Source organism: Myotis nattereri, assembly GCF_964212035.1.
Source record: "Myotis nattereri genome assembly, chromosome: 18".
In the NCBI taxonomy this organism is placed as follows: Eukaryota; Metazoa; Chordata; class Mammalia; order Chiroptera; family Vespertilionidae; genus Myotis; species Myotis nattereri.
In genome coordinates this window covers 17,151,723-17,175,038 of record NC_138093.1, presented here as the reverse complement: position 1 = coordinate 17,175,038, position 23,316 = coordinate 17,151,723, and the positions used below count along the sequence as shown (strand labels likewise).

General features: G+C 48.8%; 1 protein-coding gene across 2 annotated transcripts in view; it reads right to left on the bottom strand.

Annotated features, from left to right (window-relative positions):
- The window catches only part of PRRX1 (paired related homeobox 1), a 66,666-nt gene extending 49,758 nt beyond the window's left edge, over positions 1 to 16,908 (bottom strand). Inside the window, exon 1 of one of the 2 annotated variants that reach the window (XM_081111895.1) lies at positions 16,018 to 16,908. In XM_081111895.1, the coding sequence (XP_080968021.1) occupies positions 16,018 to 16,258 (241 nt within the window). In that variant the 5' untranslated portion in view covers positions 16,259 to 16,908. The remainder of the gene's footprint in view (positions 1 to 16,017) is intronic. The other variant, XM_081111894.1, reaches the window with a different exon arrangement.
- Positions 16,909 to 23,316: the final 6,408 nt, after the last annotated feature.

Below are 23,316 nucleotides of genomic sequence, written 5' to 3'. Positions count from 1 at the left end.
CTGAGCCCCATAATTAACCTCAATTTTGCTGCTTAGCCGTCACTGAAGTACCCAGTGCCATCAGGGCTTTTCTTGGCAAAGGTATAATTTTCTGAAGGATTATTTGCATTCTTTTCATTTGCAATCCCAATACTACAGTTGCAGGAGTTCCGTGTTCCACGGAATAAGCATCACAGAAAGGCCATTTAACTCAATCACCTCCTTCCAATTTTCTAGCCACTAGAGGTTAAATGAGAGGATAATGGAATATGGGGTAACAGCGTAGTGAAGACAACTTCTAGTTTTGTCAGGAATAACTTTGAGGCTTCAGGCAAGTTGCTAAGCCTCCTCTGAATCTCAAAGCCCAATTTGTAAATGGGGCAGGGGGCAGAGTACCCACCACTGAGCATTACTGTGAACATTTAAAGAACGTAGGTAGTATAAATCACCCAGCACAGTACCTGGTCAGAACAGGTGCTCCATACATCGGAATTTCTTTCTTTTGCTCTTTCCCCATTGAAAGACCCAAGGGCACTAGATAAGTAGGGTCATCTCTGAGCTTCAGGGCCAAACACAAAAAAATATATAGAAACCAATATCGGTTCCCTTTGCTAACCCAGATAACAAAGATAATTATATCTTTGTTATCTGATATAATTTAGGAATTCTTCTCGGTTAACAGGAATAGAACCACACGCTCACAGGCACATTACAGAAGTCAAAACCACATGGGGAATGATCTTTCTATGGAAGCATTATGCTTAGTACTCAGAACACTGTATTACAACTAGGAAGCCCTGCTGTCTTTGATAACTGTTGCCCCACCATCACCAACCACCAAGGCCAGCATCTGCAGGGATGTTATGACACTTGGTGAATTACTTCTGATGTACTCAATTTTGCAACAACAGGATTTGCGGGAGCATAACCCACAAAGCTCCCCTGGGTACGCTGCCAGTGTGCTCCACGAATGATGAAATACAAAATAAACAACAGATAGCTGGGAATTTTGAAGTTGTAATTCCACCAAGGGGGTTCCCATGATGTCACAAACCACCCAAGCAAAGATCACGTCACAGAAGGACCCCAGGAGGACCTGGAGACCTGTAACTCCGCAGTGGTCTCTGCCACAGACGTGGCCCCAGGGCAGCCTTTCCCCATGGGTTTGGCCCCTCTCATCTCTGTGAGGGCCCTCCTTTCTCACTCTCCCCTTCGGGGCTTTCCAAAATCACCGTCTCCCTGCTTCCTTAAATGAAGTTCCATTCTAATTAGTTACATAGTCTGTCATTGAAGAGACCCACGCACTCTTTGGACAGCAATCTAGGAATTGCATGTACTTCATTCAAAAAAACACACACCAAAGCCTGATATTTAATAGAAAATCCATTTAGGACAAAAACCCTGGAACATACCTTAAAAGGAGATATTTTCGGTGGAACGTTAGTGTGAGCCAAGCCTAGTACCCCTCTCATGGAATAAATGTGCCTTTAAACATGGCCAACTTGAAAGGTTAGGTTGAGGTTTCAAATACAACCTTCCCGTAGTCAGTGTCTGAACAGGGAGGGAATGAAAACGTGGCTTTCTCAGACCACATAGGAGAGAAATCAACCAAATTGCGGACATATAAGAACAATGCTTTATCAGCCATCAGAAAGGAAGGAAGGACTCTGTTAAAAAAGACGACACCAAATACTGAACTTTAACTTCCTAAATATGGCGCACTTTCATCTGAAAGCTTACTTAAAACTAAAGGTCAATTGCAAATATTCGTACCTGTGTGATGATTGCCCCTTCGTTGATGCGTGCTTTTTCTTCTAGAATAAGGGCTGAGATAATGATTACCTAAAATTAGCCATAGGGTTTTTACAGTCCCCCGTCATTGCCTCCATCCTCTTTTCTTTGTTTTATGTGAAAAACTTAAAACAGGGCCCGGCACCTAGTAAGTGCAATATTAAAAGCACCAGGATCAGTGCTCTGAAGTATCAAATGTCTGCCTCTTTGCCCTTGTCTTTGCAACCTTATGTATCTGGTGGAAGAGAAAAGACGAACACTTGCAGGGGTTGACAATGGACCGCAGGAGGCACAGTGGAGGGCATGAGGAAATACATCCTTCCGTACCAATTACTATGTGAGAACATGGTCGAAGAGAATGTTTTCAAACTTTTCAATATATAAAAATCATCTGGGATATTTTAAATGCACGTGGTTTAGGAGATTCCGATTCACTGGGTATGGGCCGGGCCCTGGAATCTGCAGGGGAACTAGGCATCACACTTTAAGATATATAAGATCAGATTGTAGGCACATCAGAGAAAGAGTCAGCTTATCTGTCATTTCTTTTATCCATTGTTTCTCAATAGTTAGAAATGAACCACATGTAGGAGAGACATAGAAAGAAATGAAGGCAATAAAGGTCAAGGGAACGTTTTCCTAGATGAGGAAGGACTCCATGCTCTCTCATGAAGAGTCTATACCCCCAATTTAGAACCCCTCTACAGCAGGGGTCCTCAAACTTTTTAAACAGGGGGCCAGTTCACTGTCCCTCAGACCGTTGGAGGGCCGGACTATAGTTTAAAAAAAAACTAGTCGGCTGCTAAGCAACAGGCAGCAGCGGCAAAAACACCCGGCGGGCCGGATAAATGTTTTCGGCGGGCCGCATGTGGCCCGCGGGCCGTAGTTTGAGGACCCTTGCTCTACAGAATCCCCTAAAACACAGACAGCATTTTTAGCAAGCATACGCTTTCCCATACGTCAAAATTCATCTTCCCAACAGGTTTCTAATATCTACTGGTCATGTTTAAGAGACAACCTGACTTTCTCTTGCATAAGGCACATAAAACACATGGTAAACTGCTTCTCTAGACACAGGCACACTGGTTGTGCAATAAACCGGCGTCTAACTGCTCCACCCATGGTGATCCATTTCCTTCACATGTACCACAAGTGTTAGGCATGCTGACGTACTACCGAAGAACACCAGGGAGATTTAATTGTTAATTGCTTGACAAAATAATAATAAAGAGTCCTAGATGCTTCATGATATAGAAATGCAGTCTGTATGTCTCCCAGGTTTATGAAATTTCAAAGCCATCCATATGAAAGCAGGTCACATGTCAGACTGAGGACAGAATGTTTATCTTACTCAACTGGTTAGGAAATCTAAGTTGGCAAAACAATGGCAACTTTATGTATAATCACAGTTAACATGGTGAGTATTATTCATGTACAAAAATTTAAGTAAACCACACAAAAATCTCAGAGGAGTGGTGAGACAGTGCTATGTTAGAGACATTCTACTTATGGAGGAAATTGAACATGGTTGGTCTCCTGGAAACTTGCTGGCTGTGGTAGGTGTGGGATAAGAAGTCTTGACACCTGGTGTCCTAAGCACAGGCCATATATCCTCCATTAAATTCAGTGACTAAATTGGGGGAGGGCATTTATCTCCAATCACTACAAAGTCCATGGTGATGGGTGAAGCAAATGGAAATATGAAAGGTTGATGCCATCACAAAGTTTAAAAAGATGTGCATCACTTTCATGCTCAAGAGGGGAAGGGAGACCTGAAAGAGAGGACCGTAGCCAGGAACTCCTGGGCCAGCCAGACTCCTGGCTCTGCTGGGCACATCTGTGTGGCCTTATGAGTGTCACACAAAAATCACAAGGCATCAGTTTCTAACTGTAGATCAAAAATGGATGTCTACTGAGTCACTCAGTGGGTGACATGCTATAAGAGTGTGACTTTTGAAGTGGGGGAATAGTTCCAATTTTAGTGACATTAAGTGGCATTAAACATTGCTTGGGAAACCACATTGAATATATATCTGAGCCTGGAATAACTGATTCTTGTCAGAGGTGTTGTGGCAGTGGGGGCAGGAAAGGGGAAAGCATCTAGCTGATGCCTTCAATGGGAGGAAAAGTAGAGTATTGAGGTCTTTGTTTACATTATCTCATTATTCCAAACAAAGTCAACCAGCAAGTACAGTATCCCCGGCCCCTTATCCACATGGGGATATGTCCCAAGACCCCCAGTGAATGCCTGAAACCATGGATAGTTCTGAGCCCTATATAAACTATGTTTTCCCCTACACATACATTCCTTTTCACTTAAAGGAAGCACTTCCTAGCTTCTGGTTGGCATATCCAAATAGCCAGCATCACTTCTCCTGTGCTTGTGGGCCATTAGTAAGTAAAATAAGGGAGACTTGAACACCAGGGCTGCAATACCAAGGCAGTGGATCTGACCACTTGGAAAGCTGCTAGGTGACTAACAGTAACATCAACAGTGTGGATGGGTGCTGGATAAAGGGATGATCATGTCCCAGGGGCACAGAGCACAACCAGTGAGATGTCACCCCACTACTCAGAATGGCATGCGAGTTAAAATATATGAGAATCGTTTATTTCTGGAATTTTCCATTTAACATTTTTGGACCACAGTTGACCATGGTGAACTGAAACTAAAAAGTGAAACAGTAGATAAGGGGGTCTACTGTGTATTGTGCAACCATAAATTCACACAGGATTCTCTGAATAGAAAGTGCAGGGCTTTGAAAATCCTGATGTCCTTAAATCTAAAAATTCTTGCCTTCTGAGGTCTGGGTATATATTTATTAAATTGTATTCTTGGGTTTTGATCTTTATATGATAACATAATTTAGAAAAATCTTCATTTGGTTCCTATGGTAGAATAACATACACAAATTCAGTCCTTTATTTCTCAAATATTTTCACAGATGCACTATCTTTTTGGCCTCCTCCGTGCCCATGAGGAAGCTAGACAGAGCAGTGACGTGCCCACTTTATAACCAACAATATGAGCAAGAGGCATAAAAAGAGATTGTGTAGCACGGCCATGTGTTGTGAAGTGACAGGCTGGTCTCCCTCTTCTTAACTCTGAATTGTTTCACTGGACTATAAGGCATCTCACAGAATTGAGCTGACGTCCAAGATGGTGGGATATAATGAAAAGAGTTACAGTGGGGTCAGGAGAGAAAGATGCAAGTCACCTATCGGCCACAGACTTCTTATCTGTCAAGAATCGTGCCATCTCTGCCTGCTTCTTAGAATTGGCCTTTTAAAATGTAATCGCATCTGTAGATGTCCTTGGAGTTTGTGAAGCAATTTCATATTTATTCTCACTTTTTCTTTCCTATTATAATTATTAACCCTTTCAGACAAAGTAATGCATCAATTTATTAAAACAAATCAGGGGAGAGAATTAAAGAAACCAGCAGTGAGCATATGAATTCAGCTAAAATGATTGTCCTTAAAGGCCTACCCCAAACACCGCTGGGATTTCCTGGCTGTTCAAGGTATCCCGGAATCTCCAAAACAAAACAAAAACAAAAACACCCCTCCCCCGCAAACAGCACAGACAACAGATATTCTCACCGCCTTGGGAAAGAAGAATGTTGGAGTGAAGAAAAAGGAAAAGAAGACATAAATGTAAATAGCACTCATATATTGTGAGTTAAAATAACCAAACCCGGGAAAATCTCCTTCCCCGAGGGACGCTGAGAAAAAGACGCGGAGCAGTCAAACTGGAAGGGAGATAATTCTTTCTCTCGTCAGAAGGGAGTCAGCCTTTAAAATGTGTCTAGCAAAACTGCAGATTTCAGCTTTTGTGATTAATGAACTAAATTACGTTTTATTTCTAAAATGTGTTGAGGATTCACCCCGTGGTCTTTCCTCGAACTTGAGGATTAGAGCGCTGAGCGGCACATCTGGGTATAGGCAAAGAGCTCACTGGGTGGTTCTTTTTTCTTCCCTTAGAAACAGACAGTGAGGGGACCAGCAGGAATTTTGATTAGGCAAGTGTGGTTTTTTAATCCTCAAAAATGATGATTACGCTCTCTGTCCCCCCTTTCTCATGAGGAGAAAGATGACTTATTACAACATCTAATTCATCATTTAAAATTTCTTTCTACATGATTTCATACCACTTGTTAATACTCTTCTCTAAAGAAAATATTTGCATTCATCAGGCAGATGTTTTAACCTCAACTAATAACAAATTATATTTTCTCCATAATTATCATGTTACCTAAAGGCTAGGGTACTATAGACTTTCGTATCTAGATAAATGCATTGTCTTTGATTTTTATAAATGCTCCTTCCTCTGTGAAAGCATACTTCTGCCTCCTGGCATCTGTTCCTGTCCTACCTGATCATCATTCTACCAGGAACAGAGAAAACACATGCCATTCCATGTTTGAGTATTTTCTTAATTTGGGGGAAACACAACCTTTGAAAATGGGATTAAAAATTCCCCCCATCAATTAAAGAAAAATCAGGAATTGAGAGTGTTAATAAGAAAAATTGGTAAAAATCAAAAGGAAATATTTTAGCACCAAACTATTAACTGTGTCTCCCACAGTTGAAATATAGATGGCATTATTTTCCTACTTAAACTTTTAAATGTGAAATAATACAATTCCTAAAATGAGTAGTATTGCACTTGGATATTACTTTTATATTCGAAAAATTACATGCAGATCGAGATTGCAAAAACAGCACAACCAGACTATACCCAAAAATTCTCTATTTATTTGCTTACTGTAGCTTTGCTATATGCACTGTGGAACATGCTCCCCCCCCCCCAATAAAAGTCTCTAACCTTAACAATTTCTCAAGATAAATTAATAATCATAAATATTTAGAAAATAACTAAGCAATATTTGTTGAGGTGTTGAATATTTCTACAGAAAGCACCGAGAAAGGAGTTTGCTTGGTCTGAGATGAAGTAGTCAAGGAGGGTGTCACACAGAAGTGTGTTGGGAACAAGTCTCAGGGGTAAATTTGAAAAAGGGGCAAGGAGCCAGGCCATTTCATATCAGAAGTCAGAGAAGCAAAAAGGAGACTAGAGCCTCAAGAGCATATTGGGGCAAATGGTGAAATAGTCAGATCTGCACATGTGTGACGGACAGGTTACTAGGGCAGGGATGGAAACATAAAGGGTGATTTAAAAAAAACACACACAACAGGACAAATAATTTGGTCTTGCCGTAGAAAAGAATGAAAGCAGTTGTGAGTTCTATAGAAGGGGAGACCCATGGATTTTTAAGAGTATGCAAAAGAACACACCATCATTGATCATCCATTCATTCAGCAAATATTCTTTGAGAACCTATTTTATCTGCTCAGTTTGCCACCTGCACACAGAGGAGGACTAGCATGGATGCAGGGAGTTAGGAGGCTGGTACAGCAGTGCAGGTGAGCTATCATGGAGGCTTGGAAAGAAGATGGATTCAAGTGATTTCAGAAAGTAAACTTGGGGTCAGGGGATGGCTTGGACCGAGGTGTAAAGGAAGGAGCCAAGAATGAAATTTCTAAGTTTTGTGCCCACATGATGTGGTGCAGAAAGATGGGGAAAGCTATAAGAGGATCAGATTGGGGAAAGGGAGCTCATTTGGTGTCATGTTTTCTTGTTTTTGAGGTCTAAGCACTTTTATGTTTAAATGGAAATGTCCCCTAGGTAGGTAGCTGCTATATGAATCTGTAATTCTAAGGGGACCATGAAGCTATAACCTGGGAGTCGTCAATATAGGGATGGTTATTGAAATGGGCGGCCTCAAGGAGGCAAAGGGTATGGAGGGGATAGGGGAGGAAAGAAGGCCTAGAACTTAGGCCAGATTGGAAAGGGGGTCATTCTATCACTAGGTGAGCATGTATGGAGCACAGACAACAGGTTGACTGCTGTCCAAACGATATATGACCGCTGTAATTCAGACAAGGACTTAGGGAAATAGCACTGGTAAAAATGGAAAGAAAAGCCACAATGTACCTAGTTATTTAATGCCCCCTCCCAATCTGGATTAATGGTGATATATATGTCAATGCCCAGATATAAAGGTTTTGATTCAACACCTATTTCCTTTGGTACTTTCCACTTCATATATTTGTGTGTTACCTGGAAAACAAATTGAACTCAAGTCCCCAAACCTCAATTCCCAAGAAGTTGCTAACCAGGCTATTGTAAAATAAATTACCAGAGCAGAAAAGTACATGAAAAGACCTGATACATGACATGTCATTGAGCTCAACAGCTCTCTCCTTTTCTGAGGACTCTGCAAAAACAGTCTTTAGGGGGCTTCTGTGGCCTCCAGGCACCAATTTCTCTGCAACAAAGAGGTCTTGGACAACCAATTGGGGCACAGAAAATGCAAAGAAGAGGACATTAGACAAGGACAGGAGGCTTGGGCACCGAGTGCCCTACCACCTGCCAGGTCCTACCCAATGCTACCAAACCCTTTGCAGACTAGCAGGAATTTGTGTGGGTAAATATAATGGAAACTTGAGAAAATGTGGTTCTCTCTGTACATCTGAAATGCTGGCTAGGCCTTTCACTTTGCCCATAGTCAAGCTGATTAAACTTAGCATATCCTGGCTCCAGCTTTGATTGACTTGGGCCCCTTAGCCTTGAAGTTGTATATCTGAATCCCCTTTGAAAACATTCGGCCTCCCCATATGTATTTAGAGTACTGGGAGAGTGCCCGTCTGTTTTTATGCTTATTTATAACTACACCACCTTCCAGCACTGTGCGTCCTCTAAAATATAATGACATGACTAATGATGAGAAATTAAGTGACTGGGGTGAGTGTTTTTACTCCCAGACAAATGTTTGTGGGAAGGCAATTTCCTTTACCGTCCTGGCCTTGTGCTTCTGTTTCTAGTGAGCACGCAAGCTCAGATTATCTTGGGAGGTATGTAGTAACCACCACCTACACTAAGAAGACAAAATTTTTATCCTGCCGCTTTGCAGCTCCCAGCGATGCTTTGTCTTGTTGGCCTCCCATGTCAAGGAGTGGTAAGAAGAGAAGTAGAACGTTTCAAGATTTACAGAGAGGGATTAAGAATTTTAGTCTCTTATGTCTTTTGGGACTTTTGAAACTCTTTCCCCAAAAGGGAGGATCAGTGGAGGCCAAGAGTAAGATTTGGGATTTGCAGATGGGTTTGGTACATCCCACCTGTCACACCCAAGACTTGAGGCAGCCTATTGTTCTTCCTTTGAGGGAAAGAGGGTTACCCTAACCCCAGGGTTCATCTTTAGGGCGGCTGGTGTTCTGCCTTATCTGAGATTCCTGGTACTGTGAGGGTTTCTGTGGAAGTGTGGCAGCACCTCGCTTAATACTGCAGCTCTCCGTCTCTCAAATCTGTCCCACTTTCTTTAAATACTGGGAGTTCGTATGCACAAATGTCTACCTCCCTCCTCAGGGACAAACCCTCTCCTTCCCCAGGGAACCCAGGCACCAGGCCTAGCACCCAACAAACCCAGGGGGTCTACTGCACTCCCCTCCTGCCCCTTCCAGCTCACCCTGGAATCCTGACACCCTCATTCCAAAGAGAAAGGCAGACTGCCTGCCAGCTATCTCCATGTCTCTGTAGCTTCTATTTATGCTGGAGTGTCTTCACGATATTGATATTTCCCATCATTAGCTACTTGTGTAGAGGGGTCTTCCAGCATGCCTCTCTTCCCTGCAGGAGGCCAAGTGCTTTTGAAGGTAGGGTAGGTCCCAGCCTGGCCTGGGAGAAATTCGCCCCCTTTAGGTGGGAGAAGGCAAGGAGAGGCGTGCCTGGCCATCCCACCCACCCAAAGCTATGCCCCAGTGCCCTTGGAACTGGGAGGCCAAGGGCAGAGGTGGGCTAGGTGTGCTTGCATCTTTTCCTGCCCATCATGAAGATCATTAAAATCTAAGATATTATGGGCTGTTTTAAAAGTTAAATTCACTAAGTTAATTAATTTCCCCTCACCCTATTTTACTCCCTTCCCACTCCCACTCCCCAAAAGGTGAGATTCAAAGATGCCTGCTGTTCAGGCCCCAGAGATATCTATTCCTGCCTAGAAATTGCCATGTAATCTCCCCGTGCTGCCAGCCCTTAAGAAAATTTTCAACCACTCACAAACAACTCCAGAAAAGGAGACACAATAGGAACCAGCGAACCTGTCCTTGCCCTTTCTCATAACTCGGATTCGAATGAATACGCATTTTTACAAATTTATTTCTCATTTGGAGCTGAGTCTGGGGAAATCACTGTTGGTAAAAAATAAGCCCCACGGTTCTTGGGAATTACAGCCCCCTCGTTACTTGGTGTAGAAAAGGGGCCAGGGCATCCCGTAGCCAGGGCTGCATTTTGGGCATAACTAAGACCTTTAAGGAGTCCTATATGTGAGAACTTCAGGAACAACAGAATCCTTCAGAGTCCGAGTGTCCTCAGACTCTTCTGAGAAGTCACGTGTGTGTGTGATTGATTTGTTCTGACATGTTTTCTTTCTTTTCTTTCATAAAATTTCCTTCACCGACCACCCTTTGTGTGTTGTTCCCCTCCCATCCCCATGGAGTGGCCATCGTCCCTGTAATCAGCTCCCCAGATATCTTTTTCATCAAGAAAAGTGGTTCCAGGACAAGTGAGTCGTGGTGATTTTTTAAGTCTTAAACCTAAAGTCGATAGATAGCCCGCCATTCTCTGTAAGATTACTTCCGCGGGGCTGCCTTCCGAGATTAGACAAATGACACCAAGGATCGACTAATATTAAGACCATTGTGGAGACTTCTTACTCAAAGACTTCTACACATGGAAAACAAACGCTGACCGCCCCCGCCCCCACCAACACGATGACTGTCCCTCCTCAGATGTCTCCTCAATGCGTCCCCGTATTGATTGGTTTAATAAGAAACAGCCTATGTAGAGAAAAGGAGGCCGTGGCACTTTGTGGATATTATTCTTGCTGTTTGAGGCGGTTGGTTTTTAATTGGGTGTTGTTAGCTTGCTCACTGAGCGATTCGATTTTACAAGAATCCAAATTCTAATAATGCTGTCGAATGCATCCTCTTAGTATTACTGAAAAGGGAGATTAAAGGACATCTACGCGGTGGGATTTGGGCCCCTGCATCAAATTAAACCGCAGAATTCTCGACAGAGAGCCCAGTGATTGCAAGGACAGCGTGTGCGCTCAGGTGAGTGGATACCAAAAGGCCGCAAGGAGTTGTCCCCTTATGAAATAGTTCCTGTGAATGCCTGCTCTCTGGCTCAGAGGAATACTCCGAGGATCCTGTTATGTGGATTTAGGAATCACTTGGAGAATGCTGGCCCCCCCCCCCCTGTTTCACTTTTTCTTCCGGGGAGATTCTTTCCCAAAACACTCTTCTCCTTGAAAAAAAAAAAAGAAAAGAAAAGAAAGAAAGAAGAAAGAAAAGAAAAAAGCAGAACGCAAGCCTTGTCTCCTTCCTTTCTTAAAATTGTTCCGCCTAAAGGTTTTGCTGACTCCTCTCCAAAAGGGTAAAAAAGAAATACGTATTTTGCGAACCGTGCTAGCGGGAGGCAGGCGGGGACCCTCGCGCACGCGAATCGCGCAGACTTGCAGCATCCCGGTATCCGAGGCGCCCGCTGGCCTCTGTGATGGAGATTTTCCCGGAGCTGGGGTATCAACTTTTGGTGGGGTTCCCTGCTGCAGGGGGTGGGGGGAGGAATTTGTAAAAGAAACAATGTCTTTTAAAGTATGAATCCAATAGTTTGGAGGTCCTCCTGGTTGGAAACCTACTGATGCCATTTAAATGTGAAAAAGCATCCGGGAGGTGGCTGCTGGCGGGAGCGGCGTTAGGAACTCGGAGCCAGTGGGGTAGGAAGAGATGTCTCTGAAGTTGCTGGGGGGGCGTTTCGCGTGGAGTGGGGTGGCGTGGGGTGGGGGGTGGTACCTTGTTGGTTGGGAGATGATTTATTCGCTCGGGTTGTAAAATCGAAAATGAGGCCCTGGGAAGATGAAGAAACTGCAGGGACCCTTGTGACCTACTGCTGCCCGCCTGACGCCACTGCGCTCTGACCTGAGCGCGCCCGGAAGGCTGGGGTCGCCGAGCCACGGGGCGAGCTTCGGGCGCCCGGACTGCGGGAGAGGCGCTCCAGAGTCTGGGAAAGGGCCTCAGCGGAGAAATGAACGTGGAGGCCGTGACTGTTTCTTTGGGTTGGGCAATCTGGAGCAGGGAGCATCGGCAGCCCGGCGCCTCGGACTTTGTGCCCCACCTTCCCGACACTGCAAACTCCAAGCGGTGCTTGGCTCTAAAGCGGTGCAAGCCACCAGACTGTCCGTTTCCCCAAAATTAATTTAAGAGATGGAGGCCATCCAGCCCCTGCCCCTGCATGTAAGATAAACAGGATTCACCACCTCTTCTCTGAACTTGACTTTGAACTTTGGGGTCACCCTCCCTTCCCGTGATCCTGGATTTCACTACCTCCTCTATAGATAATTTTCTTCCCAGGCTACCCTTAAGACGATGTATTTTCTTGACTCCCCATTGAGTGGAGATAATTGAGGCCCAAATTCAGAGTGCCACACCGGCTCTAGGTCCCAGGACGGTGCCCCATAAGAAAACTTCTTGCACCGCAAAAGTCTGTAAACGCCGAGACTCCGGGGAAATTGATATTCTGATGCAATTCCAGCTGCAGTGCGCCTGGGGAATGTTCAAGCTCCCCTAGTAGTTTATCTCGCGAGGAGTAGTTGGCGGAGGTGGGCCCCCGGTGTGTGGCGGAGGGATTGGGCGAGCGATTCCTCTGCGCCGCGTTTACACCTCTCCCTTTGTGACAAATCAATTTCCCGGGCCTCTGTGCTGTATTTGCATCCGCCCTGGCCGGGCCCCAGCTGCGTCCGGCGCACACTTAGCACCGGCCTGTGCGTGTGTGCGTGTGCGCGCGCGTGTCTAATTGACTTTCCGTCTACCTTTTTATGACTACATGTGTTTCCAACAAAAGGTCTTATTAGGACAATCTGGTTTCACTAATTTAGAGGCTGGGAACGTGGAAGGCAGGGTGTTTTTTTTTTAAGAGTTTGCAGAAGTTCGGATTAAGAAATGACAGCGGGATGCACAGTCCTCCTAGGAGCAGTCTGCCTGTTTTATGACCTGTTCCTCTTTCCTTTCCCTGGCCGCCCCTGAGCTAACACCACCCTGCCTTCACACTCCACACTCCCCCACTCGCCACTGCATTCCTAACAGTGTTAAAGAACCGTTCCTTTAAACCCTTCAGGTATTGGAACCTAGAAGTTTTAGAAATTTACAGGCTGGGAGAATCCGTAGTGGAGGAAAGAAAGGGGAGCGAATCTCAACCAACAGGGAAACAGATTTTCAGGGGGTGGGTGTGCAGGAGGTCAGCAGAAGCCCTCACTGTGGACAGGATACTTAGCAGCTCTTTGCCAAGGCTGGCCCAGGTTGTAATTCAGCATTTTGCAACATGAATGATCTAAAATTGCGAACGTAAATGGAGTCTGTTTTACTCATTTCAGCCCTAAAGAAAATTTAGGGAGGACCTGTTTCCATGTTGCCGGAAGAATAAAAGGTGTCCCGGGAGGTTCCCCATCCCTCTGAAGGAGCTTATCTTCAGTCCCCCACTCTGCAGTGGCCTCCCAGCAGGCTGCAAAAAGCACCTGACCCTCGGTGAGGCCTCTGGCCCTGGCGGCTCGGAGCCCAGCTCTAGTCCTCTGCCTGGAGACTCCCCTGGTCTCTGATTCACTGTCTCCAGCCGACTGGAGACCCAGCCAGTGCAGGCTGCCAGGTAGCCCACAACAGCCTCCTGGGCAACTCCTGAGGGAGGCTGAGAACGGAGGGCAAGCGTCCGCCTGGACACTTGCCATCGCCCAACTTACCAGACCCTTCATTCCAGAGATGAGGCAGGAGGACGAGGGAACTTTATTTCTAAGAGCAACAACTGTTTGTTAGAATAGGCCTTTCGCCATCTCTGGGAAACCAGGCCTGCTGTGTGTGTGTGTGTGTGTGTGTGTGTGTGTGTATCCAGCTACTTTCCCAGCCCCAGGTGAAGGTGATCTTGTCCCCATCACCTCAGCTCTGTTTTCTGCAACCTCCTTTCGTAACTCTATGGACCTTCCTCAACGTCCTCTCCCTGGCTGGCCTCCGAACCTCCCTCTGTTTCCTTTGCGGGTCTACTCCCCACTGGGCCTTGTCACTCCATTCTCTGAGATGTGCACACTTATCAAGCAGGCAGGTTACTGCAGTTCTCATCCCTTTCCCTCCGACACACAGTCCCCAGCTGAGCCCACTGCTCTTTGCCGGCCCGCAGCAGATGCCATGTGGGCAGCAAAGTCTGGGCAGCGGGAGGCCTGGATCCCAGGAGCTGTCCCGGGGTCGCCTTCCTCCACCTCAGGCACAGCCTTCGCCTGGGCTTGAGGGCGCTTCCCAGGCAGCCTCCTTGGCCCAGCCTCGCTCTGTAGCACCCTGTGCCCACCGCTGCCGGCCTGGGCCCTGAGCTTGCTGTGGCCAGGAGCCTTGGGCCTGCTTTTCAAGCCTTCCGCTCACACTTCGGGCTGGACACACCCGCCCCACCCTCTTCTAAGCAGCGCTTTCTTCACCAGTCTGTTTTCTGTTGTGGGTCCAGCCTCCTGGGCTCTGAATGGTGATAACTTTTGGAATAGAGCATTAGCCATGGGGAAACAGGGGCAGAATCGCTGGAGCTGGGCAGTAGGTACATGGACGTGTGGAAGACTGTTCTCCCTATTCTTCGTGTGTTTAAATTTTCCCTTGTAAGACCTTTAAAAAGTGCATTTCACAGTGCATTTTCTTGGAGCTAAAAGTGTCTACACAAACAATTAACGCTACCTGTGCGTGCAACAAGAGCAGTCCCGGGCACCAGTACCCGCTGATGAGGAATCCCCTGCCTCTGTGTCTAGCCCTTGGGGACACCCGGTCTTCATTCCTCAGAGTTGGCCATCTTTCCCTGGGGACAGGCCAGGCCAGGCCAGACGCCCCATGGCCCTCTGCCTCTGCAAGTACCTAGGTCCCAATTCCATTTTGGCTAAAATACACTGCGGGGAGCCCACGCCTGGAGTGCGAGGGCAGGCTTCCTGTGGCCGGCTCTACCCCCTTGGGGGCTCCCACGGCTTTGCCCAGGCCTTGCTTCCAGCTGTTTCTGGGTCTGGTTACTTTGTCTGTTTTCTGAAAGTCTGACATTGGCTATGTTTTTTGAAAGTCACAGAACGCCTGGTTCCACAAGTTCCAAATTTGACAGCAAAATAGCAGTTGGCAAATAGTGACACAGAAAGGGATCAGCCTCATTTTAAAACTTCCAGCCAAGTTTAGGCTCTTGCAGACCTCAAGGAGGAAATCTCCAGTCCCATGTCACCTGGGATGAGCGAGGTGTCAGGTCTGTTACAGACTCGGGGACGTGTGGACACACTGGGAGTCATGCTTTAAGGCTTGGTTAATAACAGCCGGCGACATTCCTGGGGGCGCTCCTACCGGTCCGGGAGGATGGGGAAGGGAGACCGCGCTGGAGTTTTCTGAAGGTTTTGACGCCAATAGGGAGAACTCCTCCACAGTGACACCGACTCCACACGGGAACCCAGCTTGCCCCGCGCATCTTGTGCGGGATCTTGCGGGGCAGGAGCTGGGTTTCACACCAGAGGAGTCATCAGGTGTTTGACTCTGCCAGGGTCTCCCGCCCATTTGCAGGTAGAGGGGGCCCAGGGCAGCTCAGGAGGCCGTCTGGGCTCCAGCGCAGCCCACCCTGCACGCCAGGCCTCCCGATCCCACCACCTCGTGCCACCGGCGGCGCCGAGTCCAGCTCCCTGTGCCCCCGCTGCCCCCTCACCCGCACACACCGCTGCAAGAAGCCCTCCTGCCCTCCCCGCCGCGGCTTTAACCGCTGCCTCCCCAACAGGGCGGGCTCCCCGGGTCTGCACCCCTCTAAGCCCCTTCCCAGCCCTGCCGCCTGCCAGCGGGGAGATCGTGCCGCCTGGCTCGCCAGGGACGCAGGGACGGCGCAGGCGGCCTCAGCGACACTCCGCGCGGGCAGTGCCCTGACCCCGACCGACCGACCGCAGGGCCTCGGGGTCTCCCTCCGGCCGTCTGCCCTGGCGACGCCTGCGGAGGAGCCCTCCTCTTCTCATCCCGCTTCCCATCTGGGACCGGCCCTTCCTCCGGCCACTGCCGCCGCCTCGCCTGGTCCCCGACTTCCTCCCCTGGGCCGCCCAGCTCGGCCCCCCGCCCTCGGTCCCGGACACCCCGGCCGCCCCGGGGCAGGCGCCCCGCACTCACTGTCCTGCTGCGGGGTGTCGCTGCCGCTGGTGAGCCCCGGCGACTCCAGCAGGCTCCGGCCCGCCTCGCCCACGCTCTCGTCCGCCTGCGCCGCCACCATGTCCCCGGCCTCCTCCAGGTCTAGCAGGTGACTGACGGAGAAGTTCTTTTTCGCCTGCAGGGTGTCGAGGTTGCCCGGGCTGTCCAAGCGGCCGCCCAGCGCCGGTTGCCGCTCCAGAACGTGCCCGTAGCTGGAGGTCATGGTCTCCCCCTCGGATCCCACCCACCCCCCTCTTCCCGCTCGAATCAACACCAAACGCTGTGGGCGCGAGGGGGGAGAGGAGCCGAGTGGGGAAGAGAGAGGGGGAGTGGAGAGAGAGAGAGAGAGAGAGAGAGAGAGAGAGAGAGAGAGAGAGAGAGAGAGAGAGAGAAGGAGGGGAAGAACAGGGGGAAAAAAAAAAAAACAGTGGAAAGAGGGCGGGGGACCCCTGGTGCAGAGCAGAGCGCTCTCCCACAGCAGCTCTGACAGCCTCGGCTGCCTTCCCGAGGCCAAGTCCGGCGCGGTCCAAAGAGATAACCCACACCAAAAAGTAAAGTCCAAAAGTCACCCCGCGTTCAAGTCAGGAGAAAAGAATTCCTTCCACCTCTCTCTCCAAAAGCGTCCACACGCACACACTAAAAATAATAGTAAGGGGGAGAGGAGAGAGGGGAAGCCAGCAGGGCGGGGGAGTTAGGCAAACACAAGAAGAGAGGAGAAGGGGTGGGAGAGAAGAATCAAAGTGGGTGTTTTTTTTTTTTTAAGGTTAAAAAAGTTATTCCCAGGCAAGAGTTCAAGCACCAACAGAAGAAGGCTTGTTCCAGCTTTAAAACATCTTCAAGAAAGCGCGTTCCCCCTCTCCGCACTCCTGTGGATTCTCAGGAGTGACTAGAGTTTCAGGAGGAGAGGGTGATGTCTTGCAGATGTACTGGAGAGCAGGATTCTCACTTTACTTTTCGTTAGGAGGAGGAAAAAAAAAAAAAGGGCTTCAGGAGTCCGAAGGAGGGTGGTGGTGGGTTTCCCCCCTTTCTCTTCTCTCTCTCTCTCTCCCCCTCTTCTTGCCCAGCTCCTTTTCCTTCTCAGTTGGATCAAGAAGCTCTCTGGCACTTCAAAAGGCACAAACTGGCATGCAGAGGACGCTTTGTAGGGAATACAAGAAAATTGGAGACCCCTGGGAGGGCAGATCTCGACTTAATAGGAGCCTGTAATTACGTGGCAAAGCCTTTGTGCGGTGCCTGACGATTTACAGACCCCCTTTCTCCATCACAATCTCCTTCTTCCTCCTTTTCCCTCGGACCCAAAAACAGTCTGATGAAGAAAAACCCCTTTGCCAACATCTGAGCAAGAGAGAAAGAGAGCGGGAGGGAGCGAGAGAGGGAGAGGGAGGGGGAAGGGAGGAGGGAGGGCAGCGAAAGCAAGCGAGCCCCTTTGGATTTTTTCAAGTAAAGGTCTAATTATCATTCCCCTGCAATAGTATCACAGGGAGAACAGGCAAACTGAAACCCACAGTCACTTCAAACGGGAAGATTATTTTGCTTCGGCGCGTTAACTCCTCCGGATTCGTTTAGGATCCTGTTGGGGGAAAATCTCATTTGCATGTTTTGATAACAGCTGCAGGAAAACTTGTCGGAGAAAATCCACAACGATCTCAATCAAATTTTCTCCTCTCTGCCTTTAAAAAAAAATTGTTTTTTTTTAACGTTTCCCGCTATTCTAACAGTTTTTGCGGTGGGGCTGGAGGAGCGCCTCAGAGGGAACGCGGGAGAGAGCAAGGCATAGGAGGGCTGCGTTTGGCCCTGCAGAGACAACCTAGGAAACAAGGTAATAAAGTCACAGGAGCGATCATAATGGGCCTCTCCCGCGCCTCCTCCGCGGACTAGGGCGGATTGGGGGCGATCTGAAGGCGCCGAATCGATTCGAGGCTCTCCGCGCCGCTAGGATTCCCACCCCAACCCCCGCCGGGGCGGTAGGAAATTTACATATTTATTTAGCTGGAGGAAAGGACTCCAGGAGTCTATCACACATGCTCCCCGTCTCCTTGTCCCCCCCCCCCAGCCCCCACCCCCCCCAGAGTCTGCCCAATTTCGTAACCTTGTTGGTGCGGCCAAGGTCGCTTCCCCAGGCAGGGACGCTATACCCAGAGGGTCGCGCTGCCCAGATGCGGAGCCGGCTGGGCGCTCCACGGCGGAGAGGCTCCTGCGCTGTGCAGGGTCCGGCCGGGTGCCTCGCGGCTTGGGGGAGGGGAGGGGAGGAGAGGGGGCCCCACCTAAGTTGACAGATAACGCTCTGTCGTCTGTCTACTGAGCCCTAACTTGACAGAGGACAGGGAGGTGCTGAGCGATTTTTTCATGACCTGTTGGAATTTGGTAACAGCTTTAATAGTCTCATTAGAAATGAGTTACTATATGACGAGTAAGTAAAATATTAAGTGCTTATTTGTGGCGTTTTATGTTCTTTAAACACACACACACACACACACACACACACACACACACACACACACCATCTCCCTTGATTACTAGGTGTGTGTTTTTTTTTTCTTCTTTCTTTCTTTTTCTCCTATAGCCGAGACCCGACTGAGGAGAAAGGGTCCTAGTGTGTGTAAATGGTTTCTGGGCTCCAAACGACCGTAGTTAGCCCAGAACTTCCAGCCCTGATCTGGGAAAAGAACATTTGATGCCATCAAAGGGCTGCAGATTGAAACCAGATGTGTACGCCTCGGTTCTTTCCATGCATTTAATTAAGGAGCCGGGATGGAGGAGACTTTTTCATCATTAGTCCACCCACTCCCCCCTCCTCTTTCCATCCCCTCGCCCTCCCCACGGCCTGCTCGCACCCCCGACCGGGAGCCCAGAGCCCCGCCAGCGCCTCGCAGAGCGCCGCGCCCGCCGCTCCGTCTCCCCAGCGGCCCGGGCTCCGGGCAGTAAACATCTGTCCTCCGCGGGGCCCTGGAGCGGGATGCCGGCGGGAGGCGGACGCGCGCCGGGTGGGCCCGCGCCCCGTGGGAGTGTTGTGGGGGGGGGGCGCTTCCGCGGGGATTTCCACCACGGAGCCTCCATCAAGCGTCACACGTGTCGGTGCCACCGGCTCCAAGTGAGGCGACTTAATCGCACGGAGAGGTTTGGAGAGGTTTTCGCCAGGCGTCCTGCTGGGTGAGCCTGGGCGGAAGGCCCGCGGCAGCTCTTCCCTTCCCTCCGCGCGTGCGAGGCACTGGTGGTTTCGTCCCCAGAACCGGAGCAGGCCCTCGCCAGTCTCCCCTTCTCCACCCTTCTCCACATAGTCGTATTGCAAACGTTTCTTTTCGTCCCTAACACCTACTGAGCTGCCTTTTGTGACAAAGGTCTGGGTAAGGGGCCAGGGGCTTCTGACACCCGGGTGCGCTGCTTCCTCTGCAGACCCAACGACCTTCCCAGCTGGGGGAGATGGCCCTTCAGAGGAAGTTGCCTGGTCCCGGGTCCGCCGTCCGCTGGGTTGGTGACCGAGAGGTAGCGCCCCTGAATTCAGGCCAGAGACGCAGGATTGCAGACAGAAGCGGACATCACCACTGAGATTGCGCCGCGTTCCTTCTGCAGAGGAATCAGGGGCTCCCTGAGCACCGTCCACTGGGCAGTCGTGTGACAATACCAGCTGATCTTACCAACACCACCTAGGATGCTAGCGGTTTCAACACCAACACCAGACCCAGCTGCCTAACAATTGTCGCCCAGATATGTACATGTCTATACGTGATTATAAATTGCTACGCACAGGATTTTCCCCAAACTTCTATCAGAACAAAAGCTCAAATACCGGTGACTGTGTGGAGCTGATCCAGCCTGGGGGCCCCTTTGAAGGAATGGGGGTGGCCATTGAGGACTGCGGGAGGGAGAGGGGCAGGGTGTGCTCCAAGCCCAGAAGCTGGGATCTGGGGGCACACTCCCAGGGTGTCCAGGGAAAGGGAAGAGCCCGTATTGGGACAGGCTCTCCAGGCAGACAGCAGGGCCCCTCTGCCAACGGCCATCCCTGAGCGCTTTTTATTTGGGGGTGAAGGGGGGTAGTTGGGGGAATCCCACGGAGGCCACAGGAGCGCAGAAGGCTTGTAGGGATCTTAACCCCTCCAGAAGGTGTCTCCTTCCCAGGGTGTCCCGTAGGCCTCAACTGCAGGGACGGAGCCCCAACATCCTCCAGCTCCTGCGGAGATCACCAAAGGGAGTCGGTGAGGCCAGGTGGTTGGGGGATATACGCTGGGAGGCTCCCCAAGAAAGCAGAAAGCTCCAGGCATAGACCCTGCAGGATTGATTTGTGTTTTTCCCCCTCTCTCCTTTCTTTTTCAATTAACAATTACTAGTAGATTGAATCCACATCCTGATTATGTTTTCATACAACATTTGTAATTTTTTGAGATTCTGGATTGTAATAGGGAGATTCACCCAGTAAATAGCAAAAGGTGAAAGGTGTGGGTTCCTGCTACCAGCTGGCCTGAGGGAGAAGGGTCTCTCCATGCCCTGGAGCCAGTGCTTTAGGTCCAGAGCGCCTTCTCGCCTTCTCGGGGCACCAGCGTTTCCCTGCCCAGGCCCTGTGCCTGCCTGCCGGAGGGGCGGAGGGAGAGGAAGTTTGGTGAACCAAAGTTCTCTGGCTCAGGTTGCATGAACCAGGAGGGCCAAGCACCTCTAGAATTTGAGAGCAACCATCTGGCAGAAAGATGTCAGGAGAGAAGAAGCTGTGCCTGGGGCCAAGCTTATCTCCCTGCAGGCCTGGCCTGGGAACTTAGAAGGCCCCAGAGATCCCTGGCCTGTTTCATTCCTTAATCACTACTTTGTGACTTCCCCAGGGGCCTTCCTTTATGAAAGAGATGGAAGGAGAGCATTTCTAACTCAGAATCTCTGGACACGTGTAGCTCTTTCCTTGGCATTTGCTTTGACTTCCATCCATCAATCAGTACTTATTAAAAACGTGAAGCTCTGGGTGATGTCACTAGCTAGAATCCTTTTCCTTACGATCCTTCCTGCATCTGCCAGTGGCTGTCCAACTCTTACCCTCTTTAAATTAACTCCTGTTTGTGGACTTCTCCTCAAGTGAGTGGGAACAAAGCTGGGACCAAGGAAGGAAACTTACCAAGAGATCAGACCAAGATAGGAAGGTTCGGTTCCCTGCCGCAGGCCCTTGGGTAGGCCTCTTCAAAGTCAGGTTCCGTATTGGCTACTGTCCAGGGTTTCCCTGGCACTGGAAACAGGTAGAATTCTGCCCCATCTGGCTAGCAGAATCCCCCCACCCCCACCCCACCCCAAGCAGTTTCCCCTCTGAGGCGGAAGCCAGGAGTTATACTCTCACACATTAATAAGCTGACATGACTATCACATGTGATAGGTCATAGATTCCATGACACATAACAAGACACTACCACCCTCGTGCAGGTAACATGCTGTGGGGCAGGAACGCTTTTCCACTCATGGTTGACAATCTAGTCTATACATTTCATTAACAATAACATGGGATTCTGCAGGGTTCCCCTAGTTTAATGTTCTTGAGGACACTTTATGCCAGACTTGAAAGGAAACTCTCCTTTGCCCTTCTACTTGTGGTTCTTGTAATCATAAGCGGCATTTTAGGAACGTTCCTCCTATGCATGGGTGAATGCTCTTCGCCCACCCCATCTCCATCTAATGGTCCTATTGAATTATTTTGATATTTTGCAATAATCAAATGAAATAGGACTAAAACCACATTTCCAAGCAGTGAGCTGGTAATGCGTACATGATTTAACAGGCTGAGAGGCCCACCAGGCGGGGACCTAGCGGTGTTCACTGGGACTTTCTGCTCTTCTATCCACTGGGCACTAGCTTTGTATTCACCACAAGCCAGCTTTAGCTAAAGACATCGGTAACCAGTATATTGGCAAATGCAATGAATATCCTCCCACCTTATTTTACAAAATGCCTCTGCTGTGATTGACACCCCTGAGCACTCTCTTTTTGAAATTTCATCTGGTCCTCTATTTCTCTTATCACTTCTCCTTGGTCTTCACTCTCTGAGCTTTTCCCTTGGCTCACTCCTTAAATATTGATATTCTCCTGTGTTCTGTCCTTCATCCTCACTCTCTTTTCCAATAAACTGGTTGTTAGACGATCTCATGCATTTTCATGGTTAATTACCATCTGTGTCAATGAGTCTAAAACCTAAATCGCCTTGAGCAAACTGGACAAGTTACTTCTTTCAGTCTCTGTTTGCTCATCTTTCCAATAAGGCTACGCATGGCCCCTACCATGTACATTTGTGAGAATGAAATGGGAATGCATGCAAGTCATTTAACACAGTGCTTAGCACATGATAAGGCCTGAGAGACAGTGAGGAGGAAGACAGCTCTCTTCTTGCTGAACACGCACATTCATTGAGGAACTTGGAACTCATTGTGTCCCAAACTGAACGCACCTGCTCTCCCATGCTCCTCCCTGTCCCACAGTAGGAAACCTAGGCATTATTCCATCTTCCTCTCTCTCTGACACTACCTCCAGCTCATCTATGTAATCACTAAGGCTTGCCTATTTTATCTAGTCAGCATAACCTATAATTAAAAAGTCAACAAGTGCTTGTCAAATTGGAACCGAGGATTCAGTAACACTGGAGCAAATGAATAGGCAAAACTCCATGTGAGTGTGTAGCTGTGGTATTAGAGTATGCTCATAACATTTAGTAATCAGGTTGCCCTCAGGACATTTGTATGTGCAGGTGACATACCTTTTTGTCCTGAGGAACTCAGCAGGCAGGCTCAGAGGGATCACACATGGCTGTTGGGAGGATAAGAAAGAAAACAAAAGTAAAATGCCTTGCCACAGTCAATATGCAACAAATGTTAACTCCCTTCCTCTGCTGTTATTCCCTTACACTCAGGTTACAGGTTCCCCTGGAAAACAGGAGGCTAAATTCTTGCTACCTACCTATTTTAGAAAAATCCTTTAGGGGTGGACATATGCATGGAACTAAGAAACTTAAAACTGGGAATGGCAACCCAGAGCTGCCAGGGGGAAGCACTGTTGACCCTTCAGTCCTGTGCTGGGAGAGCTCAAGCCTGGGGGGTTTTGTATCACAGTCTGAGAATTGGAGAACCTGCATGCTCACTGGATTCTTGGCCCTACGTAAGGTATCTGAGCCAAGGTCGTGAGCTGGCTCCCTGCCTCTGTGAGCTCCCCAACTTTTGGATCCGAGAGCTCTGTTTCCGGGCTGACCAAAAGTGGGATGGGATTTTAAGATTAGGTACAAAATGCTTTGGGCCTGGGTAAGCTGGCCAATTTGAAATCCATAAGGTG